General features: G+C 68.8%; 1 protein-coding gene across 1 annotated transcript in view; it reads right to left on the bottom strand.

Annotated features, from left to right (window-relative positions):
• Positions 1-4,175: 4,175 nt before the first annotated feature.
• SHANK1 (SH3 and multiple ankyrin repeat domains 1) overlaps positions 4,176-23,151 on the bottom strand; it is a 62,983-nt gene continuing 44,007 nt past the window's right edge. The window contains exons 15-24 of the mRNA XM_064499538.1: positions 21,159-21,241; positions 18,079-18,203; positions 16,642-16,777; positions 15,370-15,573; positions 14,552-14,740; positions 12,168-12,224; positions 11,143-11,261; positions 10,482-10,581; positions 7,777-9,592; positions 4,176-4,725 (exon numbers count right to left, since the gene is read on the bottom strand). Coding sequence (XP_064355608.1) covers positions 4,176-4,725; positions 7,777-9,592; positions 10,482-10,581; positions 11,143-11,261; positions 12,168-12,224; positions 14,552-14,740; positions 15,370-15,573; positions 16,642-16,777; positions 18,079-18,203; positions 21,159-21,241 — 3,379 coding nt within the window. The remainder of the gene's footprint in view (positions 4,726-7,776; positions 9,593-10,481; positions 10,582-11,142; positions 11,262-12,167; positions 12,225-14,551; positions 14,741-15,369; positions 15,574-16,641; positions 16,778-18,078; positions 18,204-21,158; positions 21,242-23,151) is intronic.

Below are 23,151 nucleotides of genomic sequence, written 5' to 3'. Positions count from 1 at the left end.
GGGTATCCCGGATGCCTGGATCCTTCGGGGGGGGGAGTTCCCCGGACGCCTGGGCCCTTTCCATGGCCCCCGGACGCCTGGGTCCTTCGGGGGGGGGGGGGAGTTCCCCGGACACCTGGATCCTTTCCATGCTGGGGGGGGTGGGGGGGCCCGGACGCCTGGGCCCCACTGGGGACAACCCCCCCCCCAATGGCGGCAGCCGGTCACAGTGTTCGATGCGGGGGGGGGGGGGGTCCCGGCGGGGGCCCAGGCGTCCGGGCCCCCCCGCTCTCCCAGCCCCGCCGCCCCCCTTCCCCCGCCGTGGAGGGGGCCCAGGCGTCCGGGTGGGGGTGGGGGGGCTGGAAGACATTCGTGTGTTTGGTCGTTGCCTCGGGGGGGGGGGGCGGCGAGGCGGGACGACACGAGAGCCCTTAGAGACGGCCGGAGGCCGGGGGACACGCCGGGGACACGGCAGGGACACGCCAAGGACACGGGAGGGACACGCCAAGGACATGGGAGCCACGCGCCAGGGACACGGGAGGGACACGCTGGGGACACGCCAAGGACATGGGAGCCACGCGCCGGGGACACGGGAGGGACACGCTGGGGACATGGGAGGGACACGCCAAGGACACGGGAGGGACATGGGAGCCACGCGCCAGGGACACGGGAGGGACATGCCAGGGACATGCCGGGGACATAGGAGGGACACGCCAAGGACACAGGAGGGACACGGGAGCCACGCGCCGGGGACATGGGAGGGACACGCCGGGGACACGGGAGCCACGTGCTGGAGACACAGGAGGGACACGCCAAGGACACGGGAGGGACACGGGAGCCGCACGCCAGGGACATGGGAGGGACATGCTAAGGACACGGGAGCTGTGTGCTGGGGACACGGGAGTGACATCTTGAGGATCTGGGAGCCACACGCTAAGGACACGGGAGCCGCACACCAGGGACACAGGAGCCACATGCCAAGGACATGGGAGTGACACGCTAAGGACATGGGAGCCACATGCTAAGGACATGGCAGCAACATGCCGACGACCCTGGGAGCAACATCTCGAGGACATGGGAGCAACATGCCAAGGACACGGGAGGGACACGCTAAGGACCCATGTGGGGGTGCAGGCCAAGGCGGCGGGTGCACACGCGCGTGCGTGGCTCATGGGTGTGCACACGCATGTGAGCGGGGGGGCAGTGAAGCGTGGGGGGGGGCCGGGTGGCACACGCGTGTGCTCGGCGTGTCCGCGTGTCCGGGCACACGCGCTGGCGGCCTGTGGGGGGGGGGGAAGGGCGTCCCGTGTCCCGACGGGAGATCCCGTGTCCTGGAGCCGGTCCCGTGTCCTGATGCGGGATCCTGGGTCCTGATGCAGGATCCCATGTCCTGATGCGGGATCCCATGTCCCAACAGGGGATCCCGTGTCCTGGAGCTGATTCCATGTCCTGACGCGGGATCCCAGGTCTTGACGCGGGATCCCAGGTCCTGGAGCTGATCCCATGTCCTGATGCGGGATCCCAGGTCCTGACGCGGGATCCCAGGTCCTGGAGCTGATCCCATGTCCTGATGCGGGATCCCATGTCCTGATGCAGGATCCCATGTCCTGATGGGGGATCCTGGGTCCTGATGCGGGATCCCAGGTCCTGGTGGGGGATCCCAGGTCCTGGGCCGATCCCGGGTCCTGATGCGGGATCCCGGGTCCTGATGGGGGATCCTGGGTCCTGGGCCGATCCCGGGTCCTGATGGGGATCCCGCATCCCAAAACAGGTCCTGTGTCCTGGCTTGAGTCCCACGTCCCGACGGGGATCCCGGAACCGATCCCATGTCCCGGTTCGAGTCCTGTATCCCGACACGGGTCCAAAGTCCTGATGGGGATCTCGGAGCCAGTCTCATATCCTGGTTCAAATCCTGTTTCCCGACACGGGTTCCATGTCCTGACGGGGATCCCGGCACCGATCCTGCATCCCAGTTCAAGTCCTGTATCCTGACAGGGGTCCCGCATCCCGGAGCTGGTCCAATGTCCCGGTCCGAGTCCCATCTCCCAAAACAGGTCCTGCATCCTGGAGCTGGTCCAATGTCCTGGTCCGAGTCCTATATCCCAACATGGCTCCCACATTCCAGTTCAAGTCCCATCTCCCAGAACAGGTCCCACATTCTGGAGCCGGTCCGACATCCCGGTTTGAGTCCCGTATCCTGACACAGGTCCTGCATCTCGGTCCGAGCCCCTTATTCCAACATGGCTCCTGTGTCCCAGAGCCAGTCCCGCATCCCAGTTCGAGTCCCGTCTCCCAACATGGCTCCTGTGTCCTGGAGCCAGTCCCGCATCCCGGTTCGAGTCCCATCTCCTGAAATGGGTCCTGCATCCCGGTCCGAGTCCCATCTCCCAAAATGGCTCCCGTGTCCCAGAGCTGGTCCCATGTCCTGGTTCAAGTCCTGTATCCTGACATGGCTCCCACGTCCCGGAGCTGGTCCAACGTCCCAGTTTGAGTCCCATCTCCCAACACGGCTCCCATGTCCCGGAGCCGGTCCTGTGTCCTGGTTCGAGTCCCGTCTCCCGACACAGGTCCCATGTCCTGGAGTTGGTCCAACGTCCTGGCTCAAGTCCTGTATCCCAACATGGCTCCCACATCCTGGAGCTGGTCCGATGTCCTGGCTGGAGTCCCATCTCCCGAAATGGGTCCCGCGTCCCGTAGCTGGTCCAACGTCCCGACTCCCAACCTGGCTCCTGAAACAGGTCCCGTGTCCTGGAGCTGGTCCAGCATCCCGGCTCGAGTCCCGTCTCCTGAAACAGGTCCTGTGTCCTGGAGCCATTCCAACATCCCGATCCGAGTCCCATATTCCAAAACAGGTCCCGCATCCTGGAGCCGTTCCAATGTCCCAGTTCGAGTCCCATCTCCCAAAGCAGGTCCCGTGTCCTGGAGCCGTTCCGACGTCCCGTCTCCTGAAGCAGGTCCCGTGTCCCGGAGCTGGTCCGATGTCCCAGTTTGAGTCCCATCTCCCGAAATGGCTCCTGCAACCTGGAGCTGGTCCGGCATCCCAGTTCAAGTCCTGTATCCTGACATGGCTCCTGTGTCCCGGAGCTGGTCCAATGTCCCAGTTCGAGTCCCGTCTCCTGAAACAGGTCCCATTTCCCAGAGCTGGTCCAACATCCTGATCCAAGTCCCATCTCCTGAAACAGGTCCCGTGTCCCGGAGCCGTTCTGCCATCGTGTCTCCCGAAGCAGGTCCCGCGTCCCGGAGCTGGTCCGACGTCCCGATCCGAGTCCCGTATCCCAAAACAGGTCCCGCATCCCGGAGCTGTTCCAATGTCCTGGTTCGAGTCCCATCTCCTGAAGCAGGTCCTGCATCCCGGAGCTGGTCCGACGTCCCGTCTCCCGAAGCAGGTCCTGTGTCCCGGAGCCGTTCCAACATCCCAGTTCGAGTCCCATCTCCCGAAACAGGGCCCGTGTCCCGGAGCCGTTCCGCCATCGTGTCTCCTGAAGCAGGTCCCGCGTCCCGGAGCTGGTCTGACGTCCCGATCCGAGTCCCGTCTCCCGAAGCAGGTCCCGCGTCCCGGAGCTGGTCTGACGTCCCGATCCGAGTCCCGTCTCCCGAAGCAGGTCCCGCGTCCCGGAGCTGGTCTGACGTCCCGATCCGAGTCCCGTCTCCCGAAGCAGGTCCCGCATCCCGGAGCCGTTCCAATGTCCTGGTTCAAGTCCCATCTCCCGAAGCAGGTCCCGCGTCCCGGAGCTGGTCCGACGTCCCGATCCGAGTCCCATCTCCCGAAGCAGGTCCCGCGTCCCGGAGCTGGTCTGACGTCCCGATCCGAGTCCCATCTCCCGAAGCAGGTCCCGCGTCCCGGAGCTGGTCTGACATCCCGATCCAAGTCCCATCTCCCGAAGCAGGTCCCGCGTCCCGGAGCTGGTCTGACATCCCGATCCGAGTCCCATCTCCCGAAGCAGGTCCCGCGTCCCGGAGCTGGTCCGACGTCCCGATCCGAGTCCCATCTCCCGAAGCAGGTCCCGCGTCCCGGAGCTGGTCTGACGACCCGATCCGAGTCCCATCTCCCGAAGCAGGTCCCACGTCCCGGAGCTGGTCCAACGTCCCGTCTCCCGAAGCAGGTCCCACGTCCCGGAGCTGGCCCGCCGCCCCGCCTCCCGCCCCGGCTCCGGCTGCGGCTCCGGCTGCGGCTCCGGCTGCGGCCGCCTCCTGCATCACCTCTCGAGGAAGAGCTTGAGGGCCCGGTCGATGTTCATGCGGTGGCCGACGCGGGTGACGCCCAGGTCGATGTAGTCCTCCTTGGTGAGCGAGGGCAGGTGGGAGCCGTCGATCTCGTTGTGCAGGAAGCGGTCGCGGTGCTCGCCCAGGTTGAGGTACTCCAGCCAGTCGGCCACGTCGAATTTGGTCCAGAAGGGCAGCGGCTTCGCCCCGAACGGCTTGTCGGGCGGCAGGAAGCGGGTGGGGGACAGCGAGCGGGTGGCCAGGTCCCCGAAGCCACCGGTGCCGCCGCGCAGCTCCAGGAGGCCGGCGTAGAGCGGGGCGGCGGGCAGCAGCGGCAGCGAGGCGGGCCGCGGCGGGGCCGGGCTCATCTTGTGCTCGCTGGGCAGCGTGGCGGGGCTGGGGGCTCGGCGCAGCGCCGGGCGCACCTCCAGCTCCCCCCCGGCCCCCCCGGCACCCTTGGGTGCCTTCGGGGGCGGCCAGTGCGGGAAGAGGGCCGCGGCGGGCTTGGGGGCGCCCGGCGGGGCGCCGGCCTCCTCGGCGAGCCTGCAGCAGGGCAGAGCGGGTGCTCGTTGCACCTGGGTGCTCGTGCAGTGGGTGTCGGGGGGCTCGTTGCACCCCGGAGATCATGTGTTGGGTGTCTGGGTGCTCGTTGCACCTGGGTGCTCATGCAGTGGGTGTCGGGGGGCTCGTTGCACCCCGGAGATCATGTGTTGGGTGTCTGGGTGCTCGTTGCACCTGGGTGCTCGTGCAGTGGGTGTCGGGGGGCTCGTTGCACCCCGGAGATCATGCAGTGGGTGTCAGGGTGCTCATTGCACCCAAGTGCTCGTGCGTTGGGCGTGCAGTGGGTGTCAGGGTGCTCCTTGCACCCAGGTCTTTGTGTCTTAGGTGTCGGGGTGCTCTTTGCACCCAGGTGCTTGTGCATTGGGCGTGCAATGGGTGTCAGGGTGCTCCTTGCACCCAGGTCCTTGTGTGTTGGGTGTTGGGGTGCTCTTTGCACCTGGGTGCTCGTGCATTGGACATGCAATGGGTGTCAGGGTGCTCTTTGCACCCAGGTCCTTGTGCTTTGGGCGTGCAATGGGTGTCAGGGTGCTCTTTGCACCCAAGTGCTCGTGTGTTGGGGGTCAGGGAGCTCTTTGCACCCAGGTCGTGCATTGGACGTGCAATGGGTGTCAGGGTGCTCTTTGCACCCAAGTGCTCGTGCGTTGGGGGTCAGGGAGCTCTTTGCCCCCAGGTCGTGTGTTGGGCGTGCAATGGGTGTCAGGGTGCTCTCTGCACCTGGGTGCTCGTGCGATGGGTGTCAGGGTGCTCGCTGCACCCAGGACCTCGTGCAGCGGGTGTCGGGGTGCTCTTTGCGCCCAGGAGCTGGTGTGTTGGGTGTCGGGGTGCTCTTTGCACCCAAGTGCTTGTGCACTGGGCGTGCAACGGGTGTCAGGGTGCTCTTTGCACCCAGGTGCTCGCGCAATGGGTGTCTGGGTGCTCTTTGCACGGGGAGGGAAAAGGGGGAAAAGCCGGGGGAAAAGGAGGGGAAAAAAGGTGAAAAGGGGGAGGAAAAGGAAAAGGGGGAGAGGAGGGAGAAAGGGGCAACAAGGGGGGAAAGGCGGCACAAAAAAGGGGGAAGAGAAGAAAGGAAGGGAAAAGGGGTAAAAAGGAGGAAAGCAGGGGAAAAGGGGGCAAAGAACGGGAAAGTAGGATAAAGAAGGAAGAAAGAAGGGGAAAGTATGGGAAAATGGGGAAAGAAGGGGAAAGAAGGAAAAGGGGGGAGGAAAATGATGAAAGAAGGGGAAAAAAGGGAAAAAAGTGGGAAAGTAGGGGGAAAAAGTGAAGGAATGGGGAAAGAGGGAAAGGAAAGGATAAAAGGAGGAAAGGGGGAAAGAAGTGGGGAAAAGGGGGAAAACGGGAAAAAGGGGGAAAAAGGGGGGAAGAAATGGGAAAAGGGGGAAGACAAGAAGGGGGAAGAAGGAGAGTGAGTGAAAATGGAAAGAGGAGGAAAAAGGGGAAGAGGGGGAAAAGGAGGAAAGGAGAGAAAAAAGGGGGAAAGGAGGAAAGAAGGGGAAAAAGGGGGAAGAAGGAGAAAGAAAGGGAAAAAGGAGGGGAAATGGAGGGGAATGGAGGGGAATGGAAGGAGATGGAGGGGAACAGAGGGGGATGGAAGGGGATGGAAGGGAAATGAAGGGAAAAGAGGGGGATGGAGGGGAAATGGAGGAGGAAACAGAGAAAAAGAGGGGGAATGGAGGGGAAAGGAGGGGGATGGAGAGGGATGGAGGGAGATGGAGGGGAACAGAGGGAGATGGAGGGGGATGGAGGGAGATGGAGGGGAAAGGAGGGGAAATGGAGGGGAAAAGAGGGGAAAAGGGGGATGAAGGGGAATGGAGGGGGATGGATGGGAAAAGAGGGGGGATGGAGGGGAAAGGAGGGGGATGGAGAGGGATGGAGGGAGATGGAGGGGAACAGAGGGAGATGGAGGGGGATGGAGGGAGATGGAGGGGAAAGGAGGGGAAATGGAGGGGAAAAGAGGGGAAAAGAGGGGGATGAAGGGGAACGGAGGGGGATGGATGGGAAAAGAGGGGGAATGGAGGGGAAAGGAGGGGGATGGAGAGGGATGGAGGGAGATGGAGGGGGAACGGAGGGAGATGGAGGGGGATGGAGGGAGATGGAGAGGAAAGGAGGGGAAATGGAGGAGAAAAGAGGGGAAAAGAGAGGGATGAAGGGGAACGGAGGGGGATGGATGGGAAAAGAGGGGGAATGGAGGGGAAAGGAGGGGGATGGATAGGGATGGAGGGAGATGGAGGGGGATGGAGGGAGATGGAGGGGAAAGGAGGGGAAATGGAGGGGAAAAGAGGGGAAAAGAGGGGGATGAAGGGGAACGGAGGGGGATGGATGGGAAAAGAGGGGGAATGGAGGGAGATGGAGTGGAACAGAGGGGAAATGGAGGGGAAAAGAGGGGGAATGAAGGAGAAAAGAGGGGGAATGGAGGGAGACAGAGGGGAAAAGAGGGGAAAAGAGGGGGATGAAGGGGAACGGAGGGGGATGGATGGGAAAAGAGGGGGAACGGAGGGAGATGGAGGGGGATGGAGGGAGATGGAGAGGAAAGGAGGGGAAATGGAGGAGAAAAGAGGGGAAAAGAGGGGGATGAAGGGGAACGGAGGGGGATGGATGGGAAAAGAGGGGGAATGGAGGGAGATGGAGCGGAACAGAGGGGAAATGGAGGGGAAAAGAGGGGGAATGAAGGAGAAAAGAGGGGGAACGGAGGGAGACGGAGGGGAAAAGAGGGGAAAAGAGGGGGAATGGAGGGAGATGGAGCGGGATGGATGGGAAAAGAGGGGGAACGGAGGGAGATGGAGGGGAAAAGAGGGGAAACGGAGGGGAATGGAGGGGAAAAGAGGGGAAAAGAGGGGGAATGGAGGGAGACGGAGCGGGATGGATGGGAAAAGAGGGGGAACGGAGGGAGATGGAGGGGAAAAGAGGGGAAACAGAGGGGAACGGAGGGGAAAAGAGGGGAAACAGAGGGAGACGGCACAGCCGGAGGCCGCGCAGCCGCCCGGGAGCCGTGTGCGCCCCGCGCGGTCCCCCCCGCGCCGCCCCGGCGTCACCCACCTGTGCCGCTGCAGCGAGCTGGGCCGCTCGGGGCCGAAGGCGGCGGCACCGGCGGCGGCGGCGGCATCCGGACCGCGGGGCCAGGCGGCACCTCCTCCTCCTCCTCCTCCTCCTCCTCCTCCTCCTCCTCCTCCGCTGCCGGCGCCGATCTGCTGCAGCTTGGAGCTGAGCTCGCTGATGATGCTGGCCTTGACGGCGGCCACGGCCGGCGGGGCGGCCGCCTCCTCCCAGGGCAGCGTGGGCGAGCGGCGGGGGGCGGCGGGCGGCTCGGCGGGGCGGCGGGGGGCGAAGGGCCGCCCGCGCGCCTTGGCCGCCTTCTCGAAGGGCGCCTGGCCGTCCAGGTAGGAGACGTAGGTGTCGAGCAGCTCGGCGCCCTCGCTCGACAGCGACAGCGTGGACACGGAGCTGATGGTCTCCAGGTGGTGGTCGCTGCTGCTGCGGCTGTCGACCTCCTCGATGCCCGAGTCGGTGACGGCCTCGGGCGCCTCGGCGGGGATGGCGATGGAGGCCACCACGGCCGAGAAGTTGACGTGGGGGGCGTCGCGGGGGGCCGCCTGCGTCAGCGTGGCCACCTCGCTGTCGTACGACGTCAGGCTGGAGGCCGTGGAGTCGAGCGGCGGCGGCGGCGGCGGCGGCGCGGCCGCCCCGCCGTCCTTGTCGAAGCTGTTGGAGAACTCGAGCGGCGGCGGCAGCGGCTCGAAGAGGAACTCGTCCTCCACGTCCACGGACGGCGCCGGCGGCGGCAGCGCCAGCAAGGGCAGCCCGTCCCCGCCGTTGCTGCTGTTGCCGCCGCCGCCGCCATCGTCCTCCTCCTCCTCCTCCTCCACGAAGCGCACGTGCAGCTCCATCTTGGCCTCCTCCGGCCGCTTCTCCCCGCCGCCCCAGGCCGCCTCGGCCTCGGGGCGCCGGGGCGACGCGGGGCGGCCGCGGTCCTCCCGCGGGGCCGCCTCGCACGGCGGCAGGCGCCCGGGGGCCGCCGCCATCGCCCGCACCGCCGCCGCCGGTGCCACGTTGGGCGTCGCCGCCGCAGCGCTACAAGATGGCGCCCGGGCGGCGGCGGCGGCACAAGATGGCGGCGGGGCCCCGGCGCAAGATGGCGGCGGCGGCACGGCGCTGAAGGCCCCGGCGCAGGCCTTGGCGGGCCGGTAGGAGCCGGCGGCGTAGCCGCGGGGCGCCAGGGCCTCGCCGGCGAACAGGGCCTCGTCGATGCTCTTGGAGTGGCGGAGGCGCGGCGGCGCCAGCTCCTCCTCGTCCTCCTCGGTGGAGAGGAAGAGCGCCGAGCGCCGGCGCCCCTCGGGCGGCCATTCCCGCCGCGCCGCCCCCACCAAGGCGGCCCCGAACTGCGAGGTGAAGTCGAGCGGAGCCGGCGCCGGCGCGGCCTCGGGCACGGCCTCGGCCTCCACGCTGCTGCCCTGGCTGCTGCGGCCGCTGCTGCTGGTGGACGGCGCCTTCACCACGATGGTGGGGATGGCGATGGAGCTCTTCTCCTTCTCGGCGCCGTCCTCCACCTTGGGCTGCTTCACCAGCGGGCCCTTGCGCCGCAGCGGCTTGGCCGGCACGTACATGGCGCCGGGGCGGGCGGGCAGGTTGTAGAGGCGCAGCTCGGCCCCCCCGGCCCGCCATGACGGCGGCGGCGGCGGCGGCGGGGCCCCCACCCCGGCCAAGGCCTTGTTGGCGGCGGCGCTGTAGGGCGGCTCCGGCGGCGACGTGGTGGGCGGCGGCGGGATCTCCTCCGGGCCCGGCACCGAAAGGCTCCGGCTGAACTTGGCCGACGAGGCCGGAGGAGCCAGGAAGGGTTTGTCCTCCTCGCCCGAGCCTGCGGGGGGGGGGGGGCAGGGCATGGAGCGGGGGGGGGCCCAGGCGTCCGGGCAGGCCCACCCCCCCCCCCCCGCTCCCAGGGGGGTCCCGGGATGCAGAAGGGGCCCAGGCGTCCGGAGTCTCCATCCCCCTCCCAGGGGGGTCCCGGAATGCAGAAGGGGCCCAGGCGTCCGGAGTCTCCATCCCCCTCCCAGGGGGGTCCCGGGATACAGAAGGGGCCCAGGCGTCCGGGCAGGCCACCCCCCCCCCGCTCCCAGGGGGCGTCCCGGGATGCAGAAGGGGCCCAGGCGTCCAGGGACCCAGGTGTCCAGGGACCCCACCCCCCTCTTAGGGAGTCCCGGGATGCAGAAGGGGCCCAGGCATCCGGGTCCCCCCCACCAAGGGGCCCAGGCATCCGGGCACCCCCCCGCCGGGGCCCAGGCATCCGGAGTCTCCATCCCCCTCCCAGGGGGGTCCCGGGATGCAGAAGGGGCCCAGGCGTCCGGGCAGGCCACCCCCACCCTTCTGAGGGGTCCCAGGATGCAAAAGGGGCCCAGGCATCCGGGTCCCCCCCACCAAGGGGCCCAGGCATCCGGGCACCCCTCCCCAGGGGCCCAGGCATCCGGGGTCTCCATCCCCCTCCCAGGGGGGTCCCGGGATGCAGAAGGGGCCCAGGCGTCCGGGGACCCCACCCCCCACCCCAACGGACTCCCGGGGGGGTAGGAGGGGGCCCAGGTGTCCGGGGACTCCCTCCCCCTCCTGTGGGGGCCCCAGGAAGCAGAAGGGGCCCAGGTGTCCGGGGACACCCCCCCCCCCCCGCAGGGAACCCAGGCATCCGGCTCCCCCCAAGGGGCCCAGGTGTCCGGGAGCCCCCCCCCTCCCCGAAGGGGCCCAGGCGTCCGGCTCACCGATGGACTTCTGGCGCAGCATGAGGCCGTGGGGGGGGCCGGGGGGCAGGAATGGCCGCTCGTAGCCCCCCGGCCCCAGGCGGTGGCCCTCGAAGGTCGCCTGCGTCACCGCCGCCTCAGCCCCCGCCCCGGGGCCCAGGCGTCCGGGTGACCCCCCCCGCCCCCCCCCATCAGCGACCCAGGCATCCAGGTGCCCCCGCCCCCCACCCCCGCCCCCCGCCGCCAGGGGCCCAGGCGTCCGCGCCCTGCCCCCCCCCCAAGGGACCCAGGCATCCAGCCCCCCACCCCCACCCCCCACCAAGGGGCCCAGGCGTCCGGGCACCCCCAACCGCCCCCCCCCCAGAAGCACGACCCCCCCCCCACCCAAGGGACCCAGGCATCTGCCCCCCCCACCCAGGGGACCCAGGTGTCTGGGCCCTGCCCCCCCCCCCAAAAGGGCCCAGGCATCCGGGACCCCCCAACCCCCCCCCAGAAGCACGACCCCCCCCCCACCCAGGGGACCCAGGCATCCCCCCCCCCTCCAAGGGGCCCAGGAGTCCGGGAGGGCCCAGGCGTCCGGGCCCTGCCCCCCCCCCCCAAGGGGCCCAGGCGTCTGGGGGACCCAGGCGTCCGGGCCCTGCCCCCCCCCCCCAAGGGGCCCAGGCGTCCGGCGGCGCCCTACCTCGGGGCTGAAGTAGCCCCTGGGCCGGGCCTTGGCGAGGGGGGGCAGCGGGGGGGGCCCCGGCCCCTCGCCCGCCCCAATGCTCTGCTGCGCCGCCGCCAAGATCTCGTCCAGCTTGTCTGCGCCCAGGGCCCAGGCGTCCGGGGGGGGCCCAGGCGTCCGGGACCCCCCCGCCACCCCCGGGAACCCCCCCCCTTGCCCCCAGGTGTCCGGGGGGGCCCAGGCATCCGGGAACCCCCCCCCACCCCAGGGAAACCTCCCTCCCCACCCCCAGGCATCCAGGGGCCCAGGCGTCCGGGGGGGCCCAGGCATCCGGGACCCCCCCACCGCCCCCGGGAACTCCCCCCCCCTTGCCCCCAGGTGTCCGGGGGGGCCCAGGTGTCCGGGAACCCCCCCCCCACCCCTGGGGAAACCTCCCTCCCCCCCCCCAGGCATCCAGGGGCCCAGGCGTCCGGGGGGGCCCAGGCATCCAGGACCCCCCCCCCCGCCACCAGGCATCCGGGGGGGCCCAGGCGTCCGGGGGGGGGCCCAGGCATCCAGGACCCCCCCCCCCACCCCGGGTAAACCTCCCTCCCCACCCCCAGGCATCCAGGGGGGCCCAGGCGTCCGGGGGGGCCCAGGCATCCGGGAACCCCCCCCCCGCCACCAGGCATCCGGGGGGGCCCAGGTGTCGGGGACCCCCCCACCCCAGGGGCCCAGGCATCCAGGACCCCTCTCCTCCTCCCCCCACCCCCGCACGGAGCACCCAGGCGCCCAGGGACCCTTCCCCCCCCGGGGGGGCCCAGGCGTCCGGGCCCCCCCCCTCCCCCCCATAGGGGTCCCAGCTATGGGGGGGGGCCCAGGCATCCGGGACTCCTCACCCCCCCCCCCCCCAACCCTGGGCGACCAAGACATGGGGGGCCCAGGCATCCGGGGCCCCTCTCCCCCCCGCTCCGCCCCCGGGACCCAGGCATCCGGGTGCCCCCCCCCACCCCTCCCTGGGGGCCCAGGCGTCCCCCCCCCGGGGGCCCAGGCGTCCGGCGTACTCAGCGCCATCTGGTAGACCGTGCGCTTCTTCTCGGTGGCTGAGGGCGGCTCGAACTCTGGGGGGGGGGGGGAGAAAGGGGGGGGGCTATAGGGGGCTGGGGGGCTGCTATGGGGTGCTATAGGGTGCTGGCGGGGTGCTGTAGGGGCCTAGGGGGTGCTACGGGGTGCTGGGGGGTGCTATGGGGGGCTGAGGGTTGCTATAGGGTGCTGGGGGGTGCTATAGGGTGCTGGGGGGGTGCTATAGGGTGCTGGGGGGTGTTATGGGGGCTGGGGGGTGCTATAGGGTGTTGGGGGGTGCTGTAGGGTGTTGGGGGGTGCTATGGGGGGCTGAGGGTTGCTATAGGGTGCTGGGGGGTGCTATAGGGTGTTGGGGGGGTTGCTATAGGGTGCTGGGGGGTGTTATGGGGGCTGGGGGGTGCTATAGGGTGTTGGGGGGGGTGCCGTAGGGCGCTGGGGGGTGCTATGGGGGGCTGAGGGTTGCTATAGGGTGCTGGGGGGTGCTATAGGGTGTTGGGGGGTTGCTATAGGGTGCTGGGGGGTGTTATGGGGTGTTGGGGGGGCTGGGGGTTGCTATAGGGTGTTGGGGGGTGCTATAGGGTGCTGGGGGGAGTTATGGGGGCTGGGGGGTGCTACGGGGTGCTGGGGGGTGCTGTAGGGGCCTAGGGGGTGCTACGGGGTGCTGGGGGTGCTGTGGGGGGGCTGAGGGGGTGCCGTAGGGCGCTGGGGGGTGCTATGGGGGGCTGAGGGTTGCTATAGGGTGCTGGGGGGTGCTATAGGGTGTTGGGGGGGTTGCTATAGGGTGCTGGGGGGTGTTATGGGGGCTGGGGGGTGCTATAGGGTGCTGAGGGATGCTGAGGGGGTTTTATAGGGGGCCAGGAGGGTGCTATAGGGTGCTGGGGGGTGCTATGGGGTATTATGGGGGGCCAGGGGGTGCTATAGGGTGCTGGGGGGTGTTATAGGGTGCTGGGAGGGTGCAGCAGGTGATATAGGGTGCTGGGGGGGTGCTATGGGGTGCTGGGGGGTGCTGAGAGGTGCTGTAGGGGGGCTGTGGGTGCTATAGGGTGCTGAGGAGGTGCTATAGGGGGCTGGGGGGGTGCTGCGGACGTGCTGGGGGTGCTATAGGGTGCTGAGGGGGTGTTATGGGGTGCTATAGGGTGCTGGGGGGCACTGGAGGGTGCTGGGGGGTGCTACAGGGTGCTGCAGGGGGGTCCATAGGGGTGTGCGAGGGTGACAAGGGGGGGCCGGAGACTGTGAGCTGCACGAGGAGGGCGACGGGTGTGCGATGGGTGTGCGACGGGTGTGCAAGGGGGGTGCAGGGGTGCGACGGGTGTGCGAGGGCGCGGTGGGTGTGCAACGGGTGTGCAGGGGCGCAACGGGGGTGCAAGGGGGGTGCAACGGGTGTGCAATGAGTGCGAGGGGGTGCAACGGGTGTGCGAGGGGGTGCGATGGGTGTGCAAGGGCGCGATGGGTGTGCAAGGGTGCGAGGGGGTGCAAACGGGTGTGCAAGGGCGTGACAGGGGTGCAAGGGGGGTGCAACGGGTGCGCACTGAGTGCGGGGGGGTGCAACGGGTGTGCGAGGGGGTGCGATGGGTGTGCAAGGGCACGATGGGTGTGCAAGGGTGCGAGGGGGTGCAAACGGGTGTGCAAGGGCGTGACAGGGGTGCAAGGGGGGTGCAACGGGTGTGCAATGAGTGCGGGGGGGTGCAACAGTGTGCGAGGGGGTGCGATGGGTGTGCAAGGGCGCGATGGGTGTGCAAGGGTGCGAGGGGGTGCAAACGGGTGTGCAAGGGCGTGACAGGGGTGCAAGGGGGGTGCAACGGGTGTGCACTGAGTGCGGGGGGGTGCAACGGGTGTGCGAGGGGGTGCGATGGGTGTGCAAGGGCGCGATGGGTGTGCAAGGGTGCGAGGGGGTGCAAACGGGTGTGCAAGGGCGTGACAGGGGTGCAAGGGGGGTGCAACGGGTGCGCACTGAGTGCGGGGGGGTGCAACAGTGTGCGAGGGGGTGCGATGGGTGTGCAAGGGCGCGATGGGTGTGCAAGGGTGCGAGGGGGTGCAAACGGGTGTGCAGGGGCGTGACAGGGGTGCAAGGGGGGGTGCAACGGGTGTGCGAGGGTGCAACGGGTGCGCAATGAGTGCGGGGGGGCTGCAATGGGTGTGCGAGGGGGTGCAATGAGTGTGAGGGTGTGCGACGGGTGTGCGACGGGTGTGCGACGGGTGTGCGAGGCGGCGCCGTGGGGGTGCGGGGGGGGCTGTCGGTGGGCGTGCAAGCCTCGCACGGGCCGTGCAAGCTGTGCCCGCGGGGGGGGGGCATGCGGGGGGGTGCGTGTGCGAGGGGCGTGCGAGGGGCGTGCGAGGGGCGTGCGAGGCGGCGGCCCCCACTCACCGCTGCGCTTCTTCCAGGGCGAGACTGGGGAGACACCAGAGGCCGTTACGGGGGGGGGGCCGGGGGGGGCCCAGGGGCCGGGGGGGTCCCAGGGGGTCCCAGAGGGGTCCCAGGGGGTCGGGGGGGGTCCCGGGGGGGTGAGGGGGGGTCGGGCCCCCCCAGGGCCCCCCCCCAACTTACCCTTCTCCACTGGGGCCGGCGGCAGCGCGGTTTGGGGGGGGGGGAGAGAGAGAGGTCAGAGCCCCCCCAGGGACCCCCAAATCCCCCCATGGGACCCCCAAAACCCCCCCGGGACCCCCAAAACCCCCCCGGGACCCCCAAATTCCCCCCATGGGACCCCCAACTCCCTCCCAGGGACCCCTAAACCCCCCCCATGGGACCCCCACCCCCCCCCGGAACCCCAGGGACCCTTTGACTCCCCCCAAACCCCCCCCCAGCCCCCCTCAGGGACCCCCCCCAAAACCCTCAGAGGGCCCCAGGACCCCCCAGCCCCCCCCGGGGACCCCTGAAAACCCTCAGGGGACCCCAGGGACCCACCCAGGACCCCCACCCTCCCCCAGGGACCCCCCAAATCCCTCAGGGGGCCAACCCCCCCCCGGAGACCCCAGGGACCCCCCCAGGACCCCCAACCCCCCCCAGGGCCCCCCAAAACACCCCAGGGCCCCCCCTAAAACCCCCATGGGCACCCCAACCCCCCCCAGGGACCCCCCCAAGCCCCCTTGGGGTCCCCGAGGACCCCCCCAAGCCCCCCCAAAACCCTCATGGGACCCCAACCCCTCCCCCAGAGACCCCAGGGGGCCCCCAAAACCCCCCAGGGCCCCCCAACCCCCCCCCCGAGGCCTGGGCCCAGGCATCCAGGGCGGAGGGGGCCCAGGCGTCCGGGGCGAAGGGGGTCCAGGCATCCGGGGCGGGGGGGGCCCAGGCGTCCGGGCACCCACCCATCTCCTCCAGCTCCGACGTCATGGACTTGGAGCGCAGCGAGATGGCCGGCGCCGGCAGGCGCTTGGGCTGCTGGGGGGCCGCTGCGGGGGGGGGCGGGGGGGGGCGTCAGTGCCGGGGGCCCAGGCGTCCGGGGGGGCCCAGGTGTCTGGGAGCCACCCCCATGCACCCCCAGGGGCCCAGGTGTCCGGGGACCCGCCCCCTGGGGACCCAGGAGTCCGGGGACCTACCTCCAGGGGCCCAGGCGTCCGGGGACCCACCCCCATGCACCCCAGGGGCCCAGGCGTCCGGGGGGCCCAAGTGTCCGGGGACCCGCCCACATGCACCCCAGGGGCCCAGGCGTCCGGGGGGAACCAGGCGTCCGGGGACCCGCCCACATGCACCCCAGGGGCCCAGGCGTCCGGGGGGCCCAGGCGTCCGGGGACCCGCCCCCATGCACCCCAGGGGCCCAGGCGTCCGGGGGGAACCAGGCGTCTGGGGACCCGCCCACATGCACCCCAGGGGCCCAGGCGTCCGGGGGGCCCAGGTGTCCGGGGACCCACCCACATGCACCCCAGGGGCCCAGGTGTCCGGGGGGCCCAGGCATCCGGGGACCCGCCCACATTTACCCCAGGGGCCCAGGCGTCCGGGGACCCGCCCACATGCACCCCAGGGGCCCAGGCGTCCGGGGGGCCCAGGCATCCGGGGACCCGCCCACATGCACCCCAGGGGCCCAGGCGTCCGGGGGGCCCAGGCATCCGGGGACCCGCCCACATGCACCCCAGGGGCCCAGGCGTCCGGGGGGCCCAGGCGTCCGGGGACCCGCCCACATGCACCCCGGGGGCCCAGGCGTCCGGGGGGCCCAGGCATCCGGGGACCCGCCCACATGCACCCCGGGGACCCAGGCGTCCGGGGACCCCCCCACATGCACCCCAGGGGCCCAGGCGTCCGGGGGGCCCAGGCGTCCGGGGACCCGCCCACATGCACCCCGGGGACCCAGGCGTCCGGGGACCCCCCCACATGCACCCCAGGGGCCCAGGCGTCCGGGGGGGACCCGCCCACATGCACCCCGGGGACCCAGGCGTCCGGGGACCCCCCCACATGCACCCCAGGGGACCCAGGCGTCCGGGGGTCCCCGCCCCCCCCCCCCAGTGGGCCCAGGCGTCCGGTACCGCGGCGGCGGGGGCCCTCGGGGGCCTCGGGGTGCCGCGTCACCATGACGACCTTGACGACGAGGCTGTTGCCGCCCTGGCGGATCATGTTAACGACCTGCCGGTGCCCGACCTTGACCACGTTCTGCCCGTTCACCTGCCGGCCCCGCACACGCGTGTCACACGTGTGTCACACGCCTGGCACACGTGTCGCCCGCGCGTCCCGCGCCTCGTCCCGCCTCCTCCCCCGCCACCGGCCGCTCCCGCAGCCCGCAAGCGTGTTGCAGGCACGTGACACGCGTGTGACACGCATCTGACACGCATGTGACACGCGTGTGACATGTATGTGACATGCTGGGGTGACAAAGTGGCCCGATTCCTGCCTGTCACCGCCCCAAAAGGAGGCCGGCACGTGCTGCACGCGTGTGCATGCATGGGTGTGCATGCACATACATGTGTGTGCACACGTGTGCATGCACATACATGGGGTACACGCGTGTGCATGCACGTCCATGCATGTACACCTGTGTGCATGCACATGTATGCATGTACACACGTGTGCATGCACGTGTATGTGTGTACACGTGTGTGCATGCACATACATGGGGGTACACGCGTGTGCACCCACATACATGTGTGTAAATGCATTTGCATGCACGTCCATGCATGTACACGCGTGTGCATGCACATACATGTGTGTAAATACATGTGCATGCACATACAGGGGGGTACATGCGTGTGCATGCACGTCCATGCGTGTACACGTGTGTGCATGCACATGTATGCGTGTACACACGTGTGCATGCACGTGTATGCATGTACACGTGTGTGCATGCACATACATGTGTGTAAACGCATGTGCATGCACATACATGGGGGTACACGTGTGTGCACCCACATACATGTGTGTAAACGCATGTGCATGCACGTCCATGCGTGTTAACGCATTTGCATTCACGTCCATGCACGTACACGCGTGTGCATGCACATACATGTGTGTAAATGCATGTGCATGCACATACAGGAGGGTACACACGTGTGCACCCACATACATGTGTGTAAACGCATGTGCATGCACGTCCATGCGTATAAATGCATTTGCATGCACGTCCACGCGTGTGCATGCACATACATGTGTGTAAACGCATGTGCATGCACATACATGGGGTACACACGTGTGCACCCACATACATGTGTGTAAACGCATGTGCATGCACCTCCATGCACGTACACGCGTGTGCATGCACATACATGTGTGCAAATGCATGTGCATGCACATACACGTGGGTACACGCGTGCGCACGCGTGTCCAGGCGCGCAGCACCTCGACGAGGACACCGCCCGGCCCGCGTGGCCCCGTGCCACCCCGCCGCCGTGCGGGGCGCAGGCCGGCCCGTGCGCGCGGACGCGTGTGCACACGTGTGCGTGGGCGTGTCCCGCGTGTCCCGCGCGCGGCACCTCGATGAGGAAGTCGCCCATGCGCAGCCCGGCCCGCCAGGCCACGCCGCCCTCGTCCACCGACTCCAGGTACTGCAGCGCCGGGAAGGCCGGCGTCGGCGTGAACTCCTCGATGGGGGTCTGCGCTGTGGGGGGGCGGCCCGTCACCCCCGAGACCCCCCGGGACCCCCCCAATACCCCCCAGGACCTCCAGGACACCCAGGACACCCCAGGGACCCCATAGGACCACCCAGACCCTCCCCAGGCCACCCACAGCTCCCCAGAGACCCCCAGAAACCCCCCGAGACCCCCAGAAAGCCCCCCAAGACCCATAGGGCACCTCTGGGACTCCCCAGAGATCCCCAGGGACCCCTCAGGGACCCCTGGGACCCCCCCAGGACCTCCAGGACACCCAGGACACCCCAGAGACCCCATAGGACCACCCAGACCCTCCCCAGGCCACCCACAGCTCCCCAGAGACCCCCAGAACCCCCCCGAGACCCCCAGAAAGCCCCCCAAGACCCATAGGACACCTCTGGGACTCCCCAGAGATCCCCAGGGACCCCTCAGGGACCCCTGGGACCCCCCAGGACACCCCAGAGACCCCATAGGACCACCAAGACCCTCCCCAGGCCACCCACAGCTCCCCAGAGATCCCCAGAAACCCCCCAAGACCCCCAGAAGGCCCCCAGAGACCCATAGGGCACCTCTGGGACTCCCCAGAGATCCTCGGGGACCCCCAGGACCTCCCAGGACCTCCAGGACACCCAGGACACCCCGGAGACCCCATAGGACCACCCAGACCCTACCCAGGCCACCCACAGCTCCCCAGAGACCCCCAGAAACCCCCCGAGACCCCCAGAAAGCCCCCAAGACCCCCAGAAAGCCCCCAAGACCCATAGGACACCTCTGGGACTCCCCAGAGATCCCCAGGGACCCCTCAGGGACCCCTGGGACCCCCCAGGACCTCCAGGACACCCCGGAGACCCCATAGGACCACCGAGACCCTCCCCAGGCCACCCACAGCTCCCCAGAGACCCCCAGAAACCCCCCGAGACCCCCAGAAGCCCCCCAGAGACCCATAGGACACCTCTGGGACTCCCCAGAGATCCCCAGGGACCCCTCAGGGACCCCCGGGAGCCCCCAGGACCTCCAGGCCGCCCAGGACACCCCGGAGACCCCATAGGACCACCCAGACCCTCCCCAGGCCACCCACAGCTCCCCAGAGACCCCCAGAAACCCCCCAAGACCCCCAGAAGCCCCCCAGAGACCCATAGGACACCTCTGGGACTCCCCAGAGATCCTCGGGGACCCCCAGGACCTCCCAGGACCTCCAGGGACCCCATAGGATCACCAAGACCCTCCCTAGGACACCCACAACCCCCCAGAGACCCCCCCAGAATCCCCCAGAGACCCATAGGACACTTCTGGGACTCCCCAGAGATCCCCAGGGACCTCCCAGAGACCCCCAAGACCCCTCCAGCACCCCCAGGGCTCCCAAGAGATCCCCCAGAACCACTAGGACCCCCCAGGACCCCCCAGAGACCCTCCAGGTCCCCCAGGACCCACCAGAGACCTTCGTAACCCCCCCCGAGACCTCCAGCATGCCCCCAGAGACCCCCCAGGACCACCAAGACCCCCCCAGGACACACCAGAGACCCTCAGGGACTGCCCAGGACCCCTGAGAGACCCCTCAGGACCACCAAGACGTCCCCAGGGCCACCTGGAGACCCCCAGGACACCCCCAGAGACCCAGAAACCTCCTTGAGACCCTCCAGAGACCCTCAGGACCCCCCGAGAGATCCCCAGGACCACCAAGACACCTCCAGGCTACTCAGAGACCCCCAGGACCCCCTCAGAGACCCTCAGGGACCCCTCCAGGACCTCCAAAAGACCCCTAGGACCCCAAGGACCCCCCCCGAGACCTCCAGCATGGCCCCAGAGACCCTCCAGGACCACCCAGACCCCCCCACAGATCCTCAGGGACCACCCAGGACCCCAAAGAGACCCCTCAGGACCAGCAAGATGTCCCCAGGGCCACCTGGAGACCCCCAGGACACCCCCAGAGACCCTCAGGACCCCCAAAAGGTCCTCCAGGACCACCAAGACCCCCCCCAGATCCTCAGCGACCACCCAGGACCCCGCAGAGACCCCTCAGGACCAGCAAGATGTCCCCAGGGCCACCTGGAGACCCCCCAAGACCCCCCCAGAGACCCTCAGGACCCCCAAAGGTCCTCCAGGACCACCAAGACCCCCCCACAGATCCTCAGGGACCACCCAGGACCCCAAAGAGACCCCTCAGGACCAGCAAGATGTCCCCAGGGCCACCTGGAGACCCCCCCAGGACCCCCCCAGAGACCCTCAGGACCCCCAAAAGGTCCTCCAGGACCACCAAGACCCCCCCACAGATCCTCAGGGACCACCCAGGACCCCGCAGAGACCCCTCAGGACCAGCAAGATGTCCCCAGGGCCACCTGGAGACCCCCAGGACCCCCCCAGAGACCCTCAGGACCCCCAAAGGTCCTCCAGGACCACCAAGACCCCCCCACAGATGCTCAGGGACCACCCAGGACCCCAAAGAGACCCCTCAGGACCAGCAAGATGTCCCCAGGGCCACCTGGAGACCCCCAGGACACCCCCAGAGACCCTCAGGACCCCCAAAAGGTCCTCCAGGACCACCAAGACCCCCCCACAGATGCTCAGGGACCACCCAGGACCCCAGACAGACCCCTCAGGACCAGCAAGATGTCCCCAGGGCCACCTGGAGACCCCCAGGACCCCCCCAGAGACCCTCAGGACCCCCAAAAGGTCCTCCAGGACCACCAAGACCCCCCCACAGATCCTCAGGGACCACCCAGGACCCCAGACAGACCCCTCAGGACCAGCAAGATGTCCCCAGGGCCACCTGGAGACCCCCAGGACCCCCCCAGAGACCCTCAGGACCCCCAAAAGGTCCTCCAGGACCACCAAGAACCTCCCCAGGGCCACCCAAAGACCCTCGGGGCCCCCCCCGAGACGCCCCAGGACCACCAAGACCTCCTCCAGGCCACCCAGAGACCCCCCAGGGACGGGTGGGGACCCCCCCGGCCCCCCGCGCTCACCCTTGGCCCCACGGAGGACGAAGCCGAAGCCTTCGTTGTCCTTCTTCTGCAGCAAAACGGTCTTCTCCTTAATGATGTAATCGCTGCGGGGACACGGGGGGGTACGGGGGACGGGGACACGGGGGGGACATGGGGCATGGAGGGACACGGAGGGACACGGGGGGACATGAGGGCCGTGGGGGGCCATGGGGGACATGGGCATGGGGGACACGAGGGACATGGGACATGGGGGACATGGAGGGACACAGGGGGCACAGAGGTGACTCGGGGTCCCAGCTGTCCCCGTCCCCATGCCAGGTTCCCCCCCCCCCCGGTGTGCAGCAAGTTCCCCGTGCTCAGCACACGCGTGTGCACGGGGATGGTGACAAGGACGAGGGCCACAGCGGGGACCCCAATGGGGACGGGGACACGATGGGGTCAGGGACCGGGACACGGTGGAGGCCACAGCTGGGACCTCCCTGGGGACAAGGTTGGGGGCAGGGCAGGGGACTCCCATGGGGACAGGATTGGGGGCAGGGTTGGGGACAAGGTTGGGGGCAGGGCAGGGTAGGGGACAAGGTTGGGGACAAGGTTGGGGGCAGGGCAGGGGACTCCCATGGGGACAAGGTGGGGATGGGGCTTGGGGACAGGGCTGGGGACCCCCATGGGGACAGGATTGGGGGCAGGGTTGGGGACAAGGTTGGGGGCAAGGTTGGGGACTCCCATGGGGACAAGTTTGGGGACAGGGCTTGGGGACAAGGCTGGGGACAAGGCTGGGGACCCCCATGGGGACAGGGCCACCACAGGAACCCCAGTGGGGACCAGGATGGGGACAGGGCTGGGGACAGGGCTGGGGACAGAGCCAGCACGGGGCACGGCGATGGGGACAGCTCTGTCACCGGCACCACGGTGGCAGCAGGGGCCGGAGCCGGCGCCGAGGATGCCAAAACTGGGGGACGCCGGAGCCGAGGGGACAACGGAGCAGAGGGGACACCGGAACTGGGGGGGACACCAAAACCAGGGGGACACCAAAACCAGGGGACGCCGGAGCCTGGGGGACACCAGAGCTGAGGGGACACCAAAACCGGGGGGGGGGGGGGGAGTGGCACGACTGAGGGGACACTGAAACCTGGGGACACCGACACCATGGGGACATCAAAACTGGGGGGGACACCAAAACCGGGGGGACGCCGGAGCCTGGGGGACACCAAAACCAGGGGGACACCAGAGCCAGGGGGACACCAAAGCCATGGGGACACCCAAACTTGGGGGACACCAAAACTTGGGGGGGGGTGACATGACCAAGGGGACACCAAAACCGGGGGGACGTCGGAGCCGGGGGACACCAAAACCAGGGGGACACCAGAGCTGGGGGGACACCAGAACCACGGGGACACCCAAACTGGGGGGACACCAAAACTTGGGGGGGGGGACAACTGAGGGGACACCAAAACCGGGGGACACCAAAACTTGAGGGGGGGGGGTGGCACAACCGAGGGGACACTGAAACCTGGGGACGCCGGAGCTGGGGGGACACCAGAACCACAGGGACACCCAAACTGGGGGGGACACCAAAACCATGGGGACACCGAAACCGGGGGGACACCAAAACTTGTGGGGGGGGTGGCACGACCGAGGGGACACTGAGACTGGGGGATGCTGGAGCCAAGGGGACACAAGCTGGGGGGGGACATCAGACCCATGGGGACACCCAAACTGGGGGGACACCAAAACTTGGGGGTGGGGGTGGCACAACCGAGGGGACACTGAAACCTGGGGACGCCGGAGCTGGGGGGACACCAGAACCACAGGGACACCCAAACTGGGGGGGACATCAGACCCATGGGGACACCAAAACTGGGGGGACACCAAAACTTGTGGGGGGGGTGGCACGACTGAGGGGACACTGAAACCTGGGGACGCCGGAGCTGGGGGGACACCAAAACCATGGGGACACCCAAACTGGGGGGGACACCAAAACCACGGGGACACTGAAACCGGGGGGACACCAAAA

This window comes from Dromaius novaehollandiae, chromosome 31 (assembly GCF_036370855.1).
Source record: "Dromaius novaehollandiae isolate bDroNov1 chromosome 31, bDroNov1.hap1, whole genome shotgun sequence".
NCBI lineage: Eukaryota > Metazoa > Chordata > Aves > Casuariiformes > Dromaiidae > Dromaius > Dromaius novaehollandiae.
This window is presented reverse-complemented; position numbering and strand designations above follow the sequence as displayed.